The sequence below is a fragment of the Myxine glutinosa genome, chromosome 3 (genome assembly GCF_964187855.1).
Source record: "Myxine glutinosa chromosome 3, kmMyxGlut1.1, whole genome shotgun sequence".
In the NCBI taxonomy this organism is placed as follows: Eukaryota; Metazoa; Chordata; class Myxini; order Myxiniformes; family Myxinidae; genus Myxine; species Myxine glutinosa.
In genome coordinates, this window is record NC_136263.1 from 26,658,906 (window position 1) to 26,680,834 (window position 21,929).

The window sequence follows — 21,929 nt, forward strand, 5'->3', positions numbered from 1 at the left end:
CCAAAGGGCATGACGACAAACTGCCAGAGACCCTTTCCTGTGGTGAACGCCGTTTTCTCCCTCGCCTCTTTATCCATTTCCACCTGCCAATAACCGCTCCTTAAATCCAACGTGGAGAACCACGTTGAGCCTGAAACGGCATCGAGGGTGTCATCGATCCTTGGCAGGGGATACGAGTCCTTGAGTGTCACATGATTGAGCTGGCGGTAATCCACACAGAACCGAGTGGTCCCATCTTTCTTCTTCACCAGCACAATGGGTGACACCCAAGGACTCACCGAGGGCTCGATAAATCCGGCTCTTTCCATTTTGCTCACCTGTTCCTCTGCCTCCTCTTTCTTAGCGAAAGGGAGCCGCCTCGGCGGTTGGCGAACAGGCCGAGCCTCGCCAGTACTAATTTTGTGCCTGACGAGACTCGTGCGTCCAACATCCTCGGGGGAGAGAGAAAAAACACCCAAGTTCTTACCAACCAAATTGTGCAACGTCTCTACCTGCTCCGATGTTAGGCCCTCTTCAGAGCGTGTCATCATGTCCCGCACTCCCTCTGACCAATCACATTTCCCCAAATTTTGCCCTCCTTCCGGCTGTACTGGCAAGCATGTGGATCCACCTCCTCCGGTGACCTCTACTACACTACTGCATTTGGCTACGATGGCTCCGCCCCTTATAGTGCGGGGGCTGTCGGACAAGTTGAGCAGCCTGACTGCCAGCATAGGCCCACGGGTGTCTATGAGGGTGCGACCCACCATTAATTCCTCCGTCCCCTGCGAGGACCACGACTCCACTAGCCCCAGCTGGCCAATGGGTTGAGCACCTGCTGCTAACTCTGCCATCACGACTCTCTCGGACCTGGGAGGCACGGTCACAGTGCGCGGCACCTCCAGCCACGTCCCCTGCACCTCCTCGTCATCCCCCAGTCCCATTAACTGCAGCCTCTCGGTGCCCAACCACATATGACCACGCCCAAGGTCTAATTGGCAGTCATGTTCCACCAGGAAACTCAGTCCCAACAGACACTGATCGCACACCCCCGCCACCCACACAACCACGCTGACCTCCAGGCCACCCAACTCCATCCTCACCACTCCGCGTCCCAATATTGGTGCCGTTGCCCCCGTAGCCAGTTGAAGGCTGTGTCCTTCTACCCTATCAATTTTGTCCCAGCCTCCAACACTCTGGTCTAGCACACCCGGATTGATAATGGTGTCACTGGCTCCAGTGTCCACCACAGCCTCACAAAATTCTCCCTCAATTTTGCATCTAACCCTTAGATTACCCGTGCCAATTTGTCCGCAATTCACTACTTCCACCAAAGGAGGGCGCTTCTCCACACACTTGCCAGCCGAGCATGGCCCCGTATGCTCGGCTCGTTCTAGTTTCCCGCACACTCTACCGCTATTGGCCCAGGCGGAGGTGGTGGTCCTCTGTCTGGCACCTGTGGACCTCCTCTGTCTGGCACCTGCGGACCTACTGGGGGCCCCCTCCTTTCTGGACTGCGAAGCCTGTCAGGAGGTGGGGGCCCATATGGTTGCCGACAATTCCTCTGACTGTGCCCTCTTCTCCCACATCTAAAACAAGTCCCCAAGAACGGACCCCTCTGGTAGCCAGGCGGAGCCCCCCTTTCTCCCGGCCCAGCCCGATAAAAATCAGGCCGTCCCGATGACCAACCTGGACCACCCTGTCGTGACTCGCTCCCTGCAAATTGTCCCCCCATCAAATTTGTCAGCTGGCGGCTGATCCCCCTTAACATTCGCCCGATGTCATCCTCTGGCTTTTCCCGATCCCGCACCTCGGTCTGCCGTACCGTCACAGGTGCCCTCTCCGATGCGCGGTTCGACCTTCTCAAAAAGGTCAGTCTCGCCGCGCATTCCGCTGCCCGGTGCACCGTGGGTGGGTCCTGTAACTCCACCAACGTCCGGACCTCAGGATCAGGGAGAGCCGCCATAAATTTTTCTATCGCCAGCTTGTCCCACGCCTGTACTGGTAGGTCCCTGTATGCTATCCTCACAGACTGGTATATATCCTGGGCCAGCTCCTGCAACGTCTCATTAGGCTTTTGCCTGCGATGCAGCAGCTGTGCCCTGACCAGGTCGCACCTTGCGCCTGTCCCGTACCTGTTATTCAAGGCCTCACAAATGGCCTTGCTGGTCAATATTCCCTCTGGGACTACGTTCAACACGTCGGCGGCTGACCCACGCAGTGTCGCCACCAGATTCCCCATGCGCTCCCGCTCTCCCCAACCATTGAGCTGAGACACGCACTCAAATTGTGTCAGGAAAGCCTCGAGGCTCCCTGATCCGTCAAAATGTACGAGGGGGATTGTTTTTCCAGAGACTCTATTCCCCGATTCCTCTCTGTCCAAATCTAGTCCGGGGCCAAAACACCCCCCCAACTGGGTATTCCGTTTCGGAGCCTCTGGTGTCCAAATGTGGCTCGTGGTGAGGGTCTCCTGGGTCCCCTTAATCTGGTCCTGAAAATGTTTAACCGACCTACTCACCTCTTCCTTCAGGCTCTCTTGAACCCGACCAACCTCCTTCTTGATGGTATTGTCCCAGATCTCCAGTCGCTCCTGCATAAAATCACTCACCCTTTCATTATCCATTAGTGGCCCCCACAGGCCTTTCTCAATTAACCCTTGCTCCTGCTCTTTTATGCGGGTTTCCAACCCCCTCACCTCCTCGGCCAATTTGCCCCCCTGTCGGTTGAGCAGTCCCCATTCCTCACTCTGCTGTAGCATTCTGGCATCCACCCGGCCCCGATAGCCTTCCAGGTCCCCATTTGCTTTATCAATTCGAGCATTTGTGGCACCAATCTGACCCTCCAACTTTTCCCCCATTTGGACAGCCTGCGTCACGCCCTCCTCTATTTTTGACATTAATTCTTCCCGTTTCAATTCAATTTCCACCCCTATGGCTTTTTCCATCTCCCCCATTTGAGTTTCTACTTTACCCTCAAATTTCCCCAGTCTGTCCGTAATTTGGTTTTGCACTCTCCCTTCTATGCCATCAATTCGTTCCCCCAGCTGCTGTGCCATTTCCCCAATTTTTCCTTCCAATTGTTCATTCCTTTCCTTTATTTCATTCCTCCATTCCTTCCCCTGGGACTCCATTTTATTTTCCAACCCACTTTTCATTTGTCCCATTTGTTCCTCCAATCGATCACTCATTCCCTTCATTCCTTCCCTACATTCCTTCCCCTGGGACTCCATTTTATTTTCCATCCCACTTTTCATTTCTCCCATTTGTTCCTCCAATCGCTCACCCTGAGCATCCATCCGGTTCCCCAATCGCTCACTCTGAGCCCTCATGTCTTTTATTAAATTTACTATGGTCTGGAGATCTATCGGGGCCGTCCCAACGGCGGGGAAAGTTCCAACGCTATCCTCCTTATCCCCCATTTCCGGCTCACTCCCAACGCTGACGGAGGCCTCGCTGCGTACTTCCATCTCATCAATTTCCGACATCCGCTTTCCGGAAGATTGTTTCCCGCGCGCGTATTTATTTTAATTCCAAAAACACAATTTAAATTTGACGAAGACGCGATATCGCGCTCCGTATGCCCAATTGATTATTAAATTTCTCCGCCTCGCCTATCCAAATTTTGCGTTCGAACGTCGGACGCAATGTACGCCCGACCGTGTCGATGTCTCGCCGCGGACAAAAAAATTTGTCCGACGGATTCGAATCCCACTCCTGACACCACTTGTCGCGTAACCGTGATTAACACCACAGTTACGGATGACCGATTTGCGAGACTTTAACTCCCGAGGCGAACACTCAATGGCGGACTCACGTTCAACACCAACGCGCGAAATGGCGGGACGCAGCGAAGGCTCCGCAGCCTTATCTATTAAAATGAAACACCCAGGAAACTGCGTTCAAATATGTACAGAAAATAATATAAGGATTTATTATTAAAAGTAAAGCCAGTGAAAAAGCACGCGCCGGTAATACTAATAACTAAATCGGGACGTCCCCACACGACTGATATCAAACACAAAACGAGGGAGATTAATACGAAAATAACAAGTCACGTCGTGTACAGTGTACGCGGATTCGGGCTTATCTGTCTTTGTCGTCTTTGTGGCTGCCGTCCAACACCGCTCCTTCCGGCCCGATCGCACACCTCGCTCCAAGTTCCACGGCCCCCTGCCTCCGCCTCCAAGCGCCACCAGGCCTCGTCGGTCCAACGCAGGGCTGCACGAAGCAACCAAAAACCAAGTGCCAACTGCCAACTGCTGAGTGCCGAGTGCCAACTGCCAACTGCAACGAGCTGTGGTCACGAACTGTAGAAAATGGCACGAACCGTCAACTGCCACGAGCTCTCACTTCTCTCAACTGCCACTCCGGTACCGAACTGGGACGCTCTACTCAACTGTTCAACGAACTGGGACGACTCGAGATCAGATCGCAACTGGCGAAAATGGCGTCCGACCGTCGCATATATCTCTCCCCGATGACGTCACATTCGCGCACTCCTCAGCCAATCATATGGTCCCAGCTCGCCGGTCACGCCCTCTACGGCATGCGACTCCTAACATCTCCCCCGTTACGCGACCCTGCGGTCCTGGCATAACACGTGCCGGCCCGGTTTGTAGGCCTTGGGAGGTGTACACGGTGGCGGCCAATTGTGGTGGTGTTTTTGACCTGGTTTCCTGTCAATTTAATACGGAGTCCTTGTCAGGGAAAGGAATTATTTAATGTTGCGCTAAGGACCTAACTAATGTTTATGTGGTTTGCAGTGCCATAATGGACAAAGGTTTGATTACTAGGTGAGACTCACAGGGCGTTACCATTAATCCCTCACTATTTAACACTCGAATCTCCAGGTAGATCCACACTCATACATCTTACCCCGACAACCGCCTAAACATCAAGAACTTATTACATGTAGAGTCCCTGTCACGACAGCCGAATACCTACCTATTCAGATCTACCTAGCTCTAGATGTTGCATTACCAAATTCATAACAATATCTATCTATAATTCCAGTAATCTCTGTACGTCTGTACATCTGTACGTTTGTCTGTGACCGCTGTTTCTCGACAACTACCGGTCCGATATACTTGAAACTTGCCAGGTATATTGCTGGGGACCCGAGGATGTGCCTTTTCAAGGTTTGAAATTAATCGGACAAGTACTTACCGAGCTATGGCGATTTAGCCGTTCGCCGTTCGCTTTGCCGTTGCGAATGGACCAAACCATTCATGTAAATAGAGGGGGGGGGGGGGGGGTTCTGTGGTCGTTCGCTTTGGCTTTGCGAATGGACCAAACCATTCATGTAAATAGAGGGGGGGGTTCTGTGGTCGTTCGCTTTGGCTTTGCGAATGGACCAAACCATTCATGTAAATAGAGGGGGGGGGGTTCTGTGGTCGTTGCGAATGGACCAAACCATTGTTTTTTTTTTGCAGTTTTTTTTTTTTTGCAGTTTTTTTTTTTTTGCAAGGAACGGGCACCCACGTACGGGCACGTCCTAGCTTATATATAGTACGGGCATGCCCTAGTAGAAGATAATGTTTAAAAAAAACAAGGCAATTTCACTTACATTTTCGGATTCAGCGTTCAATTGTATATATATACACAAAGAATTAAGTTAAGCACCCCCCCGTTTTTTTACAACCTCGCACATTACAAGTTTGTTGTCGTCAAAACAGTGTAATATACCCATGATATTGCTATATTTTCTGGAGAAGTGATATTATGGTCACATAAAAACATAACAATCATGCCGTTTTCAATATTTTATTCTGAATAATTTAAGGTGAAATTTTTTGGGAATTTTAGGCATATTTTCACCTCAATTTAAGTATGGAGCTATAGGTCCATCACGGACAGTGTGGATGACGTTTATGTTTTCTAACGTACAGTCATTGTTCTGAGAAGACCTCTAGCGATCTTTGCGTCAATAACGTGTGGAGGACCCACGTGATCGGATCACTGACTCAACCCTACGTCTCATAGACCCTGTAAGCCGTCGTATGCGTTGCTGTGGCAGGTTGTTCCATTCCCGATGTAATGCACGTTCCAATTCATCCAGATTGGCTATTGGAGGGACCATCTTCGCAATTTGTCGTCCCAACATGTCCCAAACGTGCTCGAGGGGGTTCAGGTCAGGACTGTACGCAGGCCAGGGGATGGTTGTCACAGCACCTTGCTCCATCCGATCACGTGGGTCCTACACACGTTATTGACGCAAAGATCGCTAGAGGTCTTCTCAGAACAATGACTGTACGTTAGAAAACATAAACGTCATCCACACTGTCCGTGATGGACCAATAGCTCCATACTTAAATTGAGGTGAAAATATGCCTAAAATTCCCAAAAATTTCACCTTAAATTATTCAGAATAAAATATTGAAAACGGCATGATTGTTATGTTTTTATGTGACCATAATATCACTTCTCCAGAAAATATAGCAATATCATGGGTATATTACACTGTTTTGACGACAACAAACTTGTAATGTGCGAGGTTGTAAAAAAAACGGGGGGGTGCTTAACTTAATTCTTTGTGTATATAAGTGAGTGTATTTTGAGGCATGTGTGACTTCAAATAAAATTGTAAGCCAGAAAAAAGTGCGTTTCATTCCTCAGGGATACAACATGTAAAACTGGCCCAAACGTCAAAACAAAACTCGCTCATTTTAGGTCGTACAAGCTAATGCGACCACTCATTCTTCTGGGAAGAATCCCGTGCACATGCTTGTCACACTTATAACTCACCTAAGTCTTTATAAGTTCATCAAATACTGACACCACGATTGACATTCGCTGAGGTAAATGTTGATATCTCTCCTGAGGTATAAATAAAAAAATAAAAAAAAACAGTTTGAAAACATTATACGTATCAAACGATACATTTTATGAAACGGGGAAACCTAATATACACCTTGGTGGTTTTAAAATGACAGAATGTCTTTATTAGAAGAAAAAAAAAAGAAGAACCTTGAAGACAACGCTGCTAACAAAATACACCACTCTAACGCATAACCACGTTTAAACTACATTTACAACAAATATGAAAACGATTTTCATCTCACAATGTTAAATATAGAATATATAGAAGAGAATGTTTAAAAAAAATGAGCCCTGTCTTCCAATGGTAAACAATCCTTCAAAAAATTCCTGGATCGGGAATAATATCCTGAGCTTCACCAAAAACTAATCAATTCTTCCTTATCCCAAGGGCAATCATCCCACCAACTTTCATCCAAAATCCGTTCAGAACTTTTCCAGATATCTTGTTCACAAACACACGAACACACACACGGACAGGATCGAATGCATTATTACTCCCTGGCGGGAGTAAAGATGCAAATGTCGATCCCCTTAAACTTAAAGACAGACTTATCAGCTGACTTCCAATATTTTTGGCAAAGTCATGGAAGCCATCATCGCAGTTTGCAGAATCAATCATCACGCCTGGTCTACCAGTAACCCTCTTCTGTAAAACTCCCAGAATCCAGGTCCACTGCTCACATCCACTCATTAGGTCCTCTTTTCTCTCACCTATGGAACAAACTTCCTCATTTTGTTCAATTCCCTTGTTCCCTCCAGGGTCTCAAGATAGCTCGTCACCATTAGATCAGGTCATACCCCATCTATACTCATTCACCTTTACCAAGGCCAATTCTTACTTTCCATGTAATTGTATTTTCCTGCCTCTCCCACCTTCCTGTTTTTGTTCTATCCCTGATTTTCCCTTCCTCTTCTTGGTGTTTTTGAGTCTGTATCTAGCTTGTTCATCCCCTGTCCTTCCCCTTGAGATGTCATTCTTCCCCGTGCCTATTCCTCCACCAAATGTCCCTCGTTTGTTACCTTGTAACATGCTGTTGGTGAATTAGCATCAAGCCTCTCCTTTTCAAACCACATTAAATCATCAGTTTTCATCCAATTGATCTGAGATTTTAAGAATTTGCATATTGTGTTAACCAATTTGTTCACCAATCAAAATCTAGAAGCCAATTGATTGTTTTGGGGGGGGGGGGGGGAGTTAGATTAAAACGTCAAGCAAAGGTCAAGATTGCATTCAATCAACAATTTCCATCTGATTGACATGAATTTTGAGCAGGATTTGCATGTTGAGTAAATGAAGCCTTTTGCTTTTGAGGTCAAAAGATCAAGGTCACCTAAAATTGTCAATTATTTTGTATTTTTACCTGCAACATGTCACAGGTCAACAAGAGATTTGTGTTGTTGGGGTTCTTGTTGTGGGTCGATTTTTGAAACGTGCACCCATTGGTCGGACAGCTGTCGGACCACACCCGCATCTGTCGCTTGACTTCACCCACCATAACACCGAGACGAAATAATATGCCCACCATTTTGTTTCCTGGTGGGCCTAACAAATTAGGCCTACAAGCCTCTGTTGATTATACACTGCCCAATTTTGTTGCATCAGATTTCCATTGGCTTTGTTTGGGTTGAGTGTTATTGATGATGAGGGACTTCAGTGTGGAAGGAAAAGACGTCTGAGACGTTCGGAATCCTAATCAATACTTTATTTCAACTGTGACCAACCAAACCCACTCGACTCATTTCCAGTTGCACTTGGTTCCGGAAAACCCTCGATCAACCTGAACTCTAGCATATTTACATATTATAACATGGACGGCATAATGATGCCGCTACAGGACCCCAAAAAGTAAAATCATATATGTCAAATAGTAAGGTTTAATCAAGCCCGTCAGAACGTACAGTATGTCAGAACACATGGTGAGGTGTTGAGTTAATTTTTTAATAGCGCATTAAATGTGTTTCCCAATTGGACCGTTACTGGATTTTGTTGCAGGTTCGGACCACAGTATGATCATTATTGTTTCTTAGCTGTTTTAATCATGTTTAGCACCCGGAAGAAGAAGAAGAAGAAGAAGAAGAAGAAGAAGACGTCTGAATACAAAGCAGAAGTGGATGGGCTTTGCATTTTCAGATGCTTTCTAGTTTATTTTGCCTTCCTAACTCCGGAGATTTCCCCAAAGAGAACCCAGGCGTGGCCATGAGAGCCTTCGTGGCGATCCTGCTAGTTAATCATTTTCATTGCATTCAATGAAGCTACTCATTTGACACATTCCTTAATCTTTTCTTCACTCAATATAATTTTCGAACACTAGTAAAATTTAAGTTTAATGCTTGCTAATTTCTTGAAATTTTCAGATTTCACTTGAGATTTCACCACTTTTTTTTTTTTTTGTTTTTTTTGTATACTGAATCGAGGCTCGTGAAAGAGCTAACATTAACTTCACAAACAAATCGACCAGACAAACAAAATACACAAAAAGAGGGAGCGGAAGACAAGATGGGGAGAAAAGGGGAAGCACACACACACACACAACATCCTTATTTAATTATTTAATCCACGAGCTGCAATCCTCAAATCTGAAGCCAGATTGTGATTACACAGTATAGTTTAATTAGTTCATGACAGGTCATCATGGTTCCAAGGCAAGGCATTTTTGAGCAGACCGAAGCAAATTGGCAGTACAAGACCCCTCTGAGGTGACAGCGGGCCGACTAAGGTTAAGCAGTTTTTTGTTTTTTCATGATGAGAACCCGTTACTTATCTTCAAAAGGAATTTTGCAATTTATACAAATACCCAGTTTTCATTCATGCACTCCTTTGGATTTCCCTTAGTATGGATGAAAAGTTTGGGGCTGCTAGGTTTCATGGTTTTGGAGTTATGGAGGAGACACACACACACACACATTTATTATTATCGATATACAAAACACAAGTTGGGTGACAGGTGAGGGGTAATGAATAAATGAATAAACAATAAATGAAGCTTAAATAAATGAATGAGGAAACTAATGAATGAATAATAAATAAACACCTTTTTATGATGGACGTCTTCTTTTATGAGGGACAAAGTCGAGGCTCGTGAAAAAGCTATAACACTGAGCGGACCAGGATGCAATAGGGCAAAAGGGACAGGAGAGAGATAGGCAGATAGGGAGTTTTTTTTGGGGGGGGGGGGGGGGGCAACCAACAACAGGGTTGAAGGACAACATAGACGGAGACTGAAGATTACGTGGGGTGGAGAATATGGTTGCAGAAGCAAACTCTCAGGAAGGAAAAACCTTGGGAGGAGGTGGGTTTGGGGGTGTTGGGGAAGGGGTCTGCGGTTAGGGCAGAGCCGTAGAATACTAAAGTTCGGCGAACTCAGTTTCGGCGAAAACGACCGTGATTGGAGGATACGTGATCACATGACCACAAGGCGCCATCTTGTCTTGTCACCCATCTTCGCAGAGTGAAACGCTCAATTGTGTGCATCTGTGCGGTCTCTAAGTCATGTTTACATCTCTTCATGACATTCTAATCGTTGCAACATCGTTATCCAAGTATAAACAGAACAAATGAGAAGTAAATACCTTAAATGATAAATGATCCGCCACGTCGAGAGAAAGGGAGTATGTAAACGAAGCCCTTTCTGTCATGGCGGATCAATTACCATTTACGGTATTTAGTTCTTATTTGTTTTGACTTCTGGCAATCTCTTCTGCTATGATGAGCCAAAGGATAAGATCATCTGTACGTGCTGACAAACCCATCAGAGACGTGAACCTGAACACACGACTTGTGAAGAAGAAGATTCTCTCACAAAAGATGTCGTTCTTCCCTACGTCATGACGTGAGACCCAAAATGGTGGAAAACCTCTTCAGTTCCAATAGTGCGCCTTCACATGTATGCCAACAAGCACCAGAAAACGGCTCAGAGTTTGCTCAACAAATCAACGTCAGGGGTGAACTAGGAAGTAAAACATGGCCGTGGGAGCAAATATGGAAAGACTGAAATGAGAATTGTGTGAGGACAACAGGAACAATCATGTTAAACACAAACTCACCTGCACGGTGAACGACAGGTACACCTGATGATAAGACTTGGACGGTTGGACCAGATTATGTTTGCGAGCTTTGCAAATGTATCTTGTTTATTTAGTCAAACTACAATTTGGTAGGGTTGTTGTTGTTTTTCTGGTTTGTTGCTTCCTTCGGTGCGAATGTTTAACTAATGCGTCGTACTTAGTAATTCACGATAATTCATTATTAAATAATATTTTCAGTTACAGAATAAACGTATTCGCACTATTTCAACATGAGATGGCTTTTAATTGCTGAGGGTCTTGAGGGGTTGAAGGGTCTAAAATGTATTGAGGGTCTAATGGGGTCTTAAAGGTCTTGAGGGTAATTAAGGGATCTTGAGGGTCTAAATTTAAAGCTCCAAGAGGGTTTTAAGGGTCTGAATGTCTTAAGGGTCTAAAGTCAAAGGTTTGTAAAGGTCCATGAGGTCTAAAGGGTCGAAGGGGTCTCAGGTCTGAGTGTTCAAATGGTCTAAAATCAAAGGTCTGTATGGGTTTTAAAGGTCTAAGCCAAAGGGATCTAAATGGTCAGGGAAAGAGAAGGAGGTGGGGGAGAGGGAAAGAGAAGGAGGTGGGGGAGAGGGAAAGAGAAGGAGGTGGGGGAGAGGGAAAGAGAAGGAGGTGGGGGAGAGGGAAAGAGAAGGAGGTGGGGGAGAGGGAAAGAGAAGGAGGTGGGGGAGAGGGAAAGAGAAGGAGGTGGGGGAGAGGGAAAGAGAAGGTGGGGGAGAGGGAAAGAGAAGGAGGTGGGGGAGAGGGAAAGAGAAGGAGGTGGGGGAGAGGGAAAGAGAAGGAGGTGGTGGAGAGGGAAAGAGAAGGAGGTGGGGGAGAGGGAAAGAGAAGGAGGTGGGGGAGAGGGAAAGAGAAGGAGGTGGGGGAGAGGGAAAGAGAAGGAGGTGGGGGAGAGGGAAAGAGAGGGAGGTGGTGGAGAGGGAAAGAGAGGGAGGTGGTGGAGAGGGAAAGAGAGGGAGGTGGTGGAGAGGGAAAGAGAGGGAGGTGGTGGAGAGGGAAAGAGAAGGAGGTGGGGGAGAGGGAAAGAGAAGGAGGTGGGGGAGAGGGAAAGAGAGGGAAAGAGAGGGAGGTGGTGGAGAGGGAAAGAGAAGGAGGTGGGGGAGAGGGAAAGAGAAGTATGGGGGGGAAGAGGTAAACAGGAGGTGGGAGAGAGGGAAAGAGAAGGAGGAGAGAAGTGAGGAGAGATAAGGAGGGGGAGGAGGAAGTGAGGAGAGATAAGGAGTGGGAGAGAAGTGAGGAGACATAAGGAGGGGGGGGGGGCAAAGTGAGTAGAGATAAGGAGGAGGCGCAAAGTGAGGAGAGATAAGGAGGGAGAGAGAAGTGAGGAGAGATAAGGAGGGGGAGAGAAGTGGGGAGAGATAAGGAGGGGGAGAGCAGTGAGGCGAGATAAGGAGGGGAGAGACGTGGGGAGAAAAGTGGCAGAGTGATGAGGGGAACGAAGTGAAGAGAGATAAGGTGGAGGAGCAAAGTGAGGAGAGATGAGGAGGAGGCGCAAAGTGAGGAGAGATGATGAGGAGGCGCAAAGTGAGGAGAGATAAGGTGGAGGCGCAAAGTGAGGAGATATGAGGAGGGGGAGAGAAGTGAGGAAAGATAAGGAGTGGGAGAGAAGTGAGGGGAGATAAGGAGGGGAGAGAAATGGGGAGAGATAAGGAGGAGGAGCGAAGTGAGGAGAGATAAGGAGGGGGAGAGAAGTGAGGAGAGATAAGGAGGGGAGATAAGTGGGGAGAAAAGTGGCGGAGTGATGAGGTGGAGAGAACTGAGGAGAGATAAGGAGGGGGAGAGAAGTGAGGAGAGATAAGGAGGGGGAGAGAAGTGAGGAGAGATAAGGAGGGGGAGAGAAGTGAGGAGAGATAAGAAGGGGGAGAAAAGTGAGGAGAGATAAGGAGGGGAGAGAAGTGAGGTGAGATAAGGAGGAGGAGAGAAGTGAGGAGAGATAAGGAGGAGGAGGAGAGAAGTGAGGAGAGATAAGGAGGGGGAGAGTAGTGAGGAGAAATGTGGCAGAGTGATGAGGGGGAGAGAACTGAGGAGAGATAAGGAGGGGGAGAGAAGTGGGGAGAGATAACGAGGGGGAGAGAAGTGAGGAGAGATAAGGAGGAGGAGAGAAGTGGGGAGAGATAACGAGGGGGAGAGAAGTGAGGAGAGATAAGGAGGGGGAGAGAAGTGGGGAGAGATAACGAGGGGGAGAGAAGTGAGGAGAGATAAGGAGGAGGAGAGAAGTGAGGAGAGATAAGGAGGAGGAGAGAAGTGAGGAGAGATAAGGAGGGGGAGAGTAGTGAGGAGAAATGTGGCAGAGTGATGAGGGGGAGAGAACTGAGGCAAGATAAGGAGGTGGAGAGAAGTGGGGAGAGATAACGAGGGGAGAGAAGTGAGGAGAGATAATGAGGAGGCTCAAAGTGAGGAGCGATAAGGAGGAGAGAAGTGAGGAGAGAAAAGTGAAGAGAAAAGTGAGGAGAAAAGTGAGGAGAAAAGTGAAGAGAAACGTGAGGAGAAAAGTGAGGAGAAAAGTGAAGAGAAAAGTGAAGAGTAAAAGTGAAGAGCAAAGTGAAGAGAAAAGTGAGGAGAAAAGTGAGGAGAAAAGTGAAGAGAAAAGTGAAGAGAAGAGAAAAGTGAGGAGAAAAGTGAAGAGAAAAGTGAAGAGAAAAGTGAGGAGAAAAGTGAGGAGAAAAGTGAAGAGAAAGTGAAGAGAAAAGTGAAGAGAAAAGTGAAGAGAAAAGTGAAGAGTAAAAGTGAAGAGCAAAGTGAAGAGCAAAGTGAGGAGAAAGTGAGGAGAAAAGTGAAGAGAAAAGTGAGGAGAAAAGTGAGGAGAGAAGTGAAGAGAAAAGTGAAGAGAAAAGTGAAGAGAAAAGTGAAGAGAAAAGTGAAGAGAAAAGTGAAGAGAAAAGTGAGGAGAAAGTGAAGAGAAAAGTGAGGAGAAAAGTGAAGAGAAAAGTGAAGAGAAAAGTGAGGAGAAAAGTGAGGAGAAAAGTGAGGAGAAACGTGAGGAGAAAGGTGAAGAGAAAAGTGAAGAGAAAAGTGAAGAGAAAAGTGAAGAGAAAAGTGAAGAGAAAAGTGAAGAGAAAAGAGGAGAGAAGTGAGGAGAAAAGTGAAGCGAAAAGTGAGGAGAAAAGTGAGGAGAAAGTGAGGAGAAAAGTAAAGAGAAAAGTGAGGAGTAGAGCATATTCTATGAAGTAAAACATAATAATTAGTCGCCATGAAACCCTTAAAATGGCTACTTGAATCCCTGGGTTCATACCCCAGACCCCCAAGGCAGACCAGCCATGATGAGTCAGCACAGGTTTATACACACCAGATGATCGCGAGAGCGAGGGCGCCACTCACCAAAAAAGGGCGACCATTGCGCGGGTGGTCGGTACCGAGGGTACTGCTTGGGGAAGGACAATTGGTTCCACGTAGCGTGAAACGTCACCGAGTAGCGGACGGTCTCCTTCCCGCACCGCGACGAGTTCGATCCGGAGGTGGCGGCCCGGGGCGGTCCAAGCAACACCAACACCGTCCAGACAAGAAGGCCGTGCTCGATTCGGCCTCGGACCGACATTGCGCACACGACCTCCATTCGCTGTACCGCGTGTCACGCAAACCCAAGGACGCGGATACACAAAACGCGGGATGAGAGCGCGGAGCCCCTCCCGGAATTCGGCGGGGATTCACCAAGTGGACATTGCTCGTCGGACTCATTTTAATGGCGAAACAACCGCTCGTCATGACGATCACTTCGTATTAATTATTAATGATCGACACTCACTATTATTCTGCTAGAGACAGCGAATGAACTATAGATGACGAATTAATTGTAATTAACACGTTAACCGCTCGCGTTAACGTGTTAATTACAATTAACTTCAAACTTGCAAAATCGAAGATTTTTCAAGTATGTTGGTTGATCTTGTGCTTCTGTCTTGTATGATTGTCAATCGGGTCACAATTTCAAACCAATCTTCACAAAACTTCACCAAACGGTAGAGTTGGTCATAAGGAAGCAGCCTATTGATTTTGAGGTCAAGGGTCATCTGGAGGTAAAATTTCCAAAATTGTCATTTTTCATCTGATTGACTTGAAAGTTCAACAGCATTTGCATAATGCGTCACTATATTGGGAAACCAACTATATTTGAGGTCAAAAGGTCAAAGGTCAACTCAAGGTCAAAGTCCTAAAATCATCAATTTTCATCTGAAGAATAATCACTTTTCATCGTATTAACTTGAAAATTAAACAGCAATTGCATAATGCATCACTGAATTGGAAAACCAACTATTTTTAAGGTCAAAGGTCAACTCAAGGTCAAACTCCTAAAAACATCCAATTTTCATCTGAAGAACAATCACTTTTCATCGTATTAACTTGAAAATTGAACAACAATTGCATAATGCATCACTGAATTGGAAAACCAACTATTTTTAAGGTCAAAGGTCAACTCAAGGTCAAACTCCTAAAAACATCCAATTTTCATCTGAAGAACAATCACTTTTCATCGTATTAACTTGAAAATTAAACAACAATTGCATAATGCATCACTGAATTGGGAAACCAACTATATTTGAGGGCAAAAGGTCAAACGTCAACTCAAGGTCAAACTCCTAAAATCATCAATTTCATCTGAAAAATAATCACTTTTCATTGTATTAACTTGAAAATTAAACAGCAATTGCATAATGCATCACTGAATTGGAAAACCAACTATTTTTAAGGTCAAAAGTTAACGCAAGGTCAAATTCCTAAAAACATTAATTTTCATCTTAAGAATATTCACTTTTCATCATATTAACTTGAAAATTAAACAACAATTGCATAATGCATCACTGAATTGGAAAACCAACTATTTTTTAAGGCCAAAAGGTCAAAGGTCAACTCAAGGTCAAATTCCTAAAAACATCAATTTTCATCTGAAGAACAATCACTTTTCATCGTATTACTTGAAAATTAAACAACAATTGCATAATGCATCACTGAATTGGGAAACCAACTATATTTGAGGGCAAAAGGTCAAAGGTCAACTCAAGGTCAAACTCCTAAAATCATCAATTTTCATCTGAAAAATAATCACTTTTCATCGTATTAACTTGAAAATTAAACAGCAATTGCATAATGCATCACTGAATTGGAAAACCAACTATTTTTAAGGTCAAAAGTTAACTCAAGGTCAAATTCCTAAAAACATCAATTTTCATCTTAAGAATATTCACTTTTCATCGTATTAACTTGAAAATTAAACAACAATTGCATAATGCATCACTGAATTGGAAAACCAACTATTTTTAAAGGCCAAAGGGTCAAAGGTCAACTCAAGGTCAAACTCTAAAAACATCAATTTTCATCTGAAGAATAATCACTTTTCATCGTATTAACTTGAAGATTAAACAACAATTGCATAATGCATCACTGAGTTGGAAAGCAACTATTTTAAGGTAAAAAGGTCAAATGTCAACTCAAGGTCAAACTCTTTAAAAACATCAATTTTCATCTTAAGAATATTCACTTTTCATTGTATTAACTTGAAAATTAAACGGCAATTGCACAATGCATCTCTGAATTGGAAAACCAACTATTTTTAAGGTCAAAGGTCAAATCAAGGTCAAACTCCTAAAAACATCAATTTTCATCTGAAGAATAATCACTTTTCATCGTATTAACTTGAAAATTAAACAACAATTGCATAATGCATCACTGAATTGGAAAACCAACTATTTTTTAAGGTCAAAAGGTCAAAGGTCAACTCAAGGTCAAACTCCTAAAAACATCAATTTTCATCTGAAGAATAATCACTTTTCATCGTATTAACTTGAAAATTAAACAGCAATTGCATAATGCATCACTGAATTGGAAAACCAACTATTTTAAGGTAAAAAGGTCAAAGGTCAACTCAAGGTCAAACTCCTAAAAACATCAATTTTCATCTGAAGAATAATCACTTTTCATCGTATTAACTTGAAAATTAAACAGCAATTGCATCATGCATATCTGAATTGAAAAGCAACTATTTTAGGGGGAAAAGGTCAAAGGTCAACTCAAGGTCAAACTCCTAAAAACATCAATTTTCATCTGAAGAATAATCACTTTTCATCGCATTAACTTGAAAATTAAACAGCAATTGCATAATGCATATCTGAATTGGAAAGCAACTATTTTAAGGTAAAAAGGTCAAAGGTCAACTTAAGGTAAAACTCCTAAAAACATCAATTTTCATCTGAAGAATAATCACTTTTCATCGTATTAACTTGAAAATTAAACAGCAATTGCATAATGCATCACTGAATTGGAAAACAACTATTTGAAGGTTAAAGGTTAACTCAAGGTCAAACTCCTAAAAACATCAATTTTCATCTTAAGAATAATCACTTTTCATCGTATTAACTTGAAAATTAAACAGCAATTGCATAATGCATATCTGAATTGAAAAGCAACTATTTTAAGGTAAAAAGGTCAAAGGTCAACTCAAGGTCAAATTCCTAAAAACATCAATTTTCATCTTAAGAATAATAACTTTTCATCGTATTAACTTGAAAATTAAACAGCAATTGCATAATGCATATCTGAATTGAAAAGCAACTATTTTAAGGTAAAAAGGTCAAAGGTCAACTCAAGGTCAAACTCCTAAAAACATCAATTTTCATCTGAAGAACAACCACTTTTCATCGTATTAACTTGAAATTTAAACAACAATTGCATAATGCATCACTGAATTGGGAAACCAACTATATTTGAGGGCAAAAGGTCAAAGGTCAACTCAAGGTCAAACTCCTAAAATCATCAATTTTCATCTGAAAAATAATCACTTTTCATCGTATTAACTTGAAAGTTAAACAGCAATTGCATAATGCATCACTGAATTGGAAAACCAACTATTTTTAAGGTCAAAAGTTAACTCAAGGTCAAATTCCTAAAAACATCAATTTTCATCTTAAGAATATTCACTTTTCATCATATTAACTTGAAAATTAAATAACAATTGCATAATGCATCACTGAATTGGAAAACCAACTATTTTTAAGGCCAAAAGGTCAAAGGTCAACTCAAGGTCAAATTCCTAAAAACATCAATTTTCATCTGAAGAACAATCACTTTTCATCATATTAACTTGAAAATGAAACAACAATTGCATAATGCATCACTGAATTGGGAAACCAACTATATTTGAGGGCAAAAGGTCAAAGGTCAACTCAAGGTCAAACTCCTAAAATCATCAATTTTCATCTGAAAAATAATCACTTTTCATCGTATTAACTTGAAAATTAAACAGCAATTGCATAATGCATCAATGAATTGGAAAACCAACTATTTTTAAGGTCAAAAGTTAACTCAAGGTCAAATTCCTAAAAACATCAATTTTCATCTTAAGAAAAATCACTTTTCATCGTATTAACTTGAAAATTAAACAGCAATTGCATAATGCATATCTGAATTGAAAAGCAACTATTTTAAGGCAAAAAGGTCAAAGGTCAACTCAAGGTCAAATCCCTAAAAACATCAATTTTCATCTTAAGAATAATAACTTTTCATCGTATTAACTTGAAAATTAAACAGCAATTGCATAATGCATATCTGAATTGAAAAGCAACTATTTTAAGGTAAAAAGGTCAAAGGTCAACTTAAGGTCAAACTCCTAAAAACATCAATTTTCATCTGAAGAACAACCACTTTTCATCGTATTAACTTGAAATTTAAACAAGAATTGCATAATGCATCACTGAATTGGGAAACCAACTATATTTGAGGGCAAAAGGTCAAAGGTCAACTCAAGGTCAAACTCCTAAAATCATCAATTTTCATCTGAAAAATAATCACTTTTCATCGTATTAACTTGAAAATTAAACAGCAATTGCATAATGCATCACTGAATTGGAAAACCAACTATTTTTAAGGTCAAAAGTTAACTCAAGGTCAAATTCCTAAAAACATCAATTTTCATCTTAAGAATATTCACTTTTCATCATATTAACTTGAAAATTAAACAACAATTGCATAATGCATCACTGAATTGGAAAACCAACTATTTTTAAGGCCAAAAGGTCAAAGGTCAACTCAAGGTCAAATTCCTAAAAACATCAATTTTCATCTGAAGAACAATCACTTTTCATCGTATTAACTTGAAAATTAAACAACAATTGCATAATGCATCACTGAATTGGGAAACCAACTATATTTGAGGGCAAAAGGTCAAAGGTCAACTCAAGGTCAAACTCCTAAAATCATCAATTTTCATCTGAAAAATAATCACTTTTCATCGTATTAACTTGAAAATTAAACAGCAATTGCATAATGCATCACTGAATTGGAAAACCAACTATTTTTAAGGTCAAAAGTTAACTCAAGGTCAAATTCCTAAAAACATCAATTTTCATCTTAAGAATATTCACTTTTCATCGTATTAACTTGAAAATTAAACAATTGCATAATGCATCACTGAATTGGAAAACCAACCATTTTAAGGTCAAAAGGTCAAAGGTCAACACAAGGTCAAATTCCTAAAAACATCAATTTTCATCTGAAGAATAATCACTTTTCATCGTATTAACTTGAAAATTAAACAACAATTGCATAATGCATCACTGAATTGGGAAACCAACTATATTTGAGGGCGAAAGGTCAAAGGTCAACTCAAGGTCAAACTCCTAAAATCATCAATTTCCATCTGAAAAATAATCACTTTTCATCGTATTAACTTGAAAATTAAACAGCAATTGCATAATGCATCACTGAATTGGAAAACCAACTATTTTTAAGGTCAAAAGTTAACTCAAGGTCAAATTCCTAAAAACATCAATTTTCATCTTAAGAATATTCACTTTTCATCGTATTAACTTGAAAATTAAACAACAATTGCATAATGCATCACTGAATTGGAAAACCAACTATTTTTAAAGGTCAAAAGGTCAAAGGTCAACTCAAGGTCAAACTCTAAAAACATCAATTTTCATCTGAAGAATAATCACTTTTCATCGTATTAACTTGAAGATTAAACAACAATTGCATAATGCATCACTGAGTTGGAAAGCAACTATTTTAAGGTAAAAAGGTCAAATGTCAACTCAAGGTCAAACTCTTTAAAAACATCAATTTTCATCTTAAGAATATTCACTTTTCATCGTATTAACTTGAAAATTAAACAGCAATTGCATAATGCATCTCTGAATTGGAAAACCAACTATCTTTAAGGTCAAAGGTCAAATCAAGGTCAAACTCCTAAAAACATCAATTTTCATCTTAAGAATATTCACTTTTCATCGTATTAACTTGAAAATTAAACAATTGCATAATGCATCACTGAATTGGAAAACCAACCATTTTAAGGTCAAAAGGTCAAAGGTCAACACAAGGTCAAATTCCTAAAAACATCAATTTTCATCTGAAGAATAATCACTTTTCATCGTATTAACTTGAAAATTAAACAACAATTGCATAATGCATCACTGAATTGGGAAACCAACTATATTTGAGGGCGAAAGGTCAAAGGTCAACTCAAGGTCAAACTCCTAAAATCATCAATTTCCATCTGAAAAATAATCACTTTTCATCGTATTAACTTGAAAATTAAACAGCAATTGCATAATGCATCACTGAATTGGAAAACCAACTATTTTTAAGGTCAAAAGTTAACTCAAGGTCAAATTCCTAAAAACATCAATTTTCATCTTAAGAATATTCACTTTTCATCGTATTAACTTGAAAATTAAACAACAATTGCATAATGCATCACTGAATTGGGAAACCAACTATATTTGAGGGCGAAAGGTCAAAGGTCAACTCAAGGTCAAACTCCTAAAATCATCAATTTTCATCTGAAAAATAATCACTTTTCATCGTATTAACTTGAAAATTAAACAGCAATTGCATAATGCATCACTGAATTGGAAAACCAACTATTTTTAAGGTCAAAAGTTAACTCAAGGTCAAATTCCTAAAAACATCAATTTTCATCTTAAGAATATTCACTTTTCATCGTATTAACTTGAAAATTAAACAATTGCATAATGCATCACTGAATTGGAAAACCAACCATTTTAAGGTCAAAAGGTCAAAGGTCAACACAAGGTCAAATTCCTAAAAACATCAATTTTCATCTGAAGAATAATCACTTTTCATCGTATTAACTTGAAAATTAAACAACAATTGCATAATGCATCACTGAATTGGGAAACCAACTATATTTGAGGGCGAAAGGTCAAAGGTCAACTCAAGGTCAAACTCCTAAAATCATCAATTTCCATCTGAAAAATAATCACTTTTCATCGTATTAACTTGAAAATTAAACAGCAATTGCATAATGCATCACTGAATTGGAAAACCAACTATTTTTAAGGTCAAAAGTTAACTCAAGGTCAAATTCCTAAAAACATCAATTTTCATCTTAAGAATATTCACTTTTCATCGTATTAACTTGAAAATTAAACAACAATTGCATAATGCATCACTGAATTGGAAAACCAACTATTTTTAAAGGTCAAAAGGTCAAAGGTCAACTCAAGGTCAAACTCTAAAAACATCAATTTTCATCTGAAGAATAATCACTTTTCATCGTATTAACTTGAAGATTAAACAACAATTGCATAATGCATCACTGAGTTGGAAAGCAACTATTTTAAGGTAAAAAGGTCAAATGTCAACTCAAGGTCAAACTCTTTAAAAACATCAATTTTCATCTTAAGAATATTCACTTTTCATCGTATTAACTTGAAAATTAAACAGCAATTGCATAATGCATCTCTGAATTGGAAAACCAACTATCTTTAAGGTCAAAGGTCAAATCAAGGTCAAACTCCTAAAAACATCAATTTTCATCTTAAGAATATTCACTTTTCATCGTATTAACTTGAAAATTAAACAATTGCATAATGCATCACTGAATTGGAAAACCAACCATTTTAAGGTCAAAAGGTCAAAGGTCAACACAAGGTCAAATTCCTAAAAACATCAATTTTCATCTGAAGAATAATCACTTTTCATCGTATTAACTTGAAAATTAAACAACAATTGCATAATGCATCACTGAATTGGGAAACCAACTATATTTGAGGGCGAAAGGTCAAAGGTCAACTCAAGGTCAAACTCCTAAAATCATCAATTTCCATC

General features: G+C 41.5%; 1 protein-coding gene across 1 annotated transcript in view; it reads right to left on the bottom strand.

Moving 5' to 3' along the window:
* Window positions 1-14,567, bottom strand: part of LOC137423724 (spondin-2) — a 44,028-nt gene extending 29,461 nt beyond the window's left edge. Inside the window, exon 1 of the mRNA XM_078773782.1 lies at window positions 14,184-14,567. Within this exon, the coding sequence (XP_078629908.1) occupies window positions 14,184-14,418 (235 nt within the window). The 5' untranslated portion in view covers window positions 14,419-14,567. The remainder of the gene's footprint in view (window positions 1-14,183) is intronic.
* Between the last annotated feature and the right edge of the window lie 7,362 nt (window positions 14,568-21,929).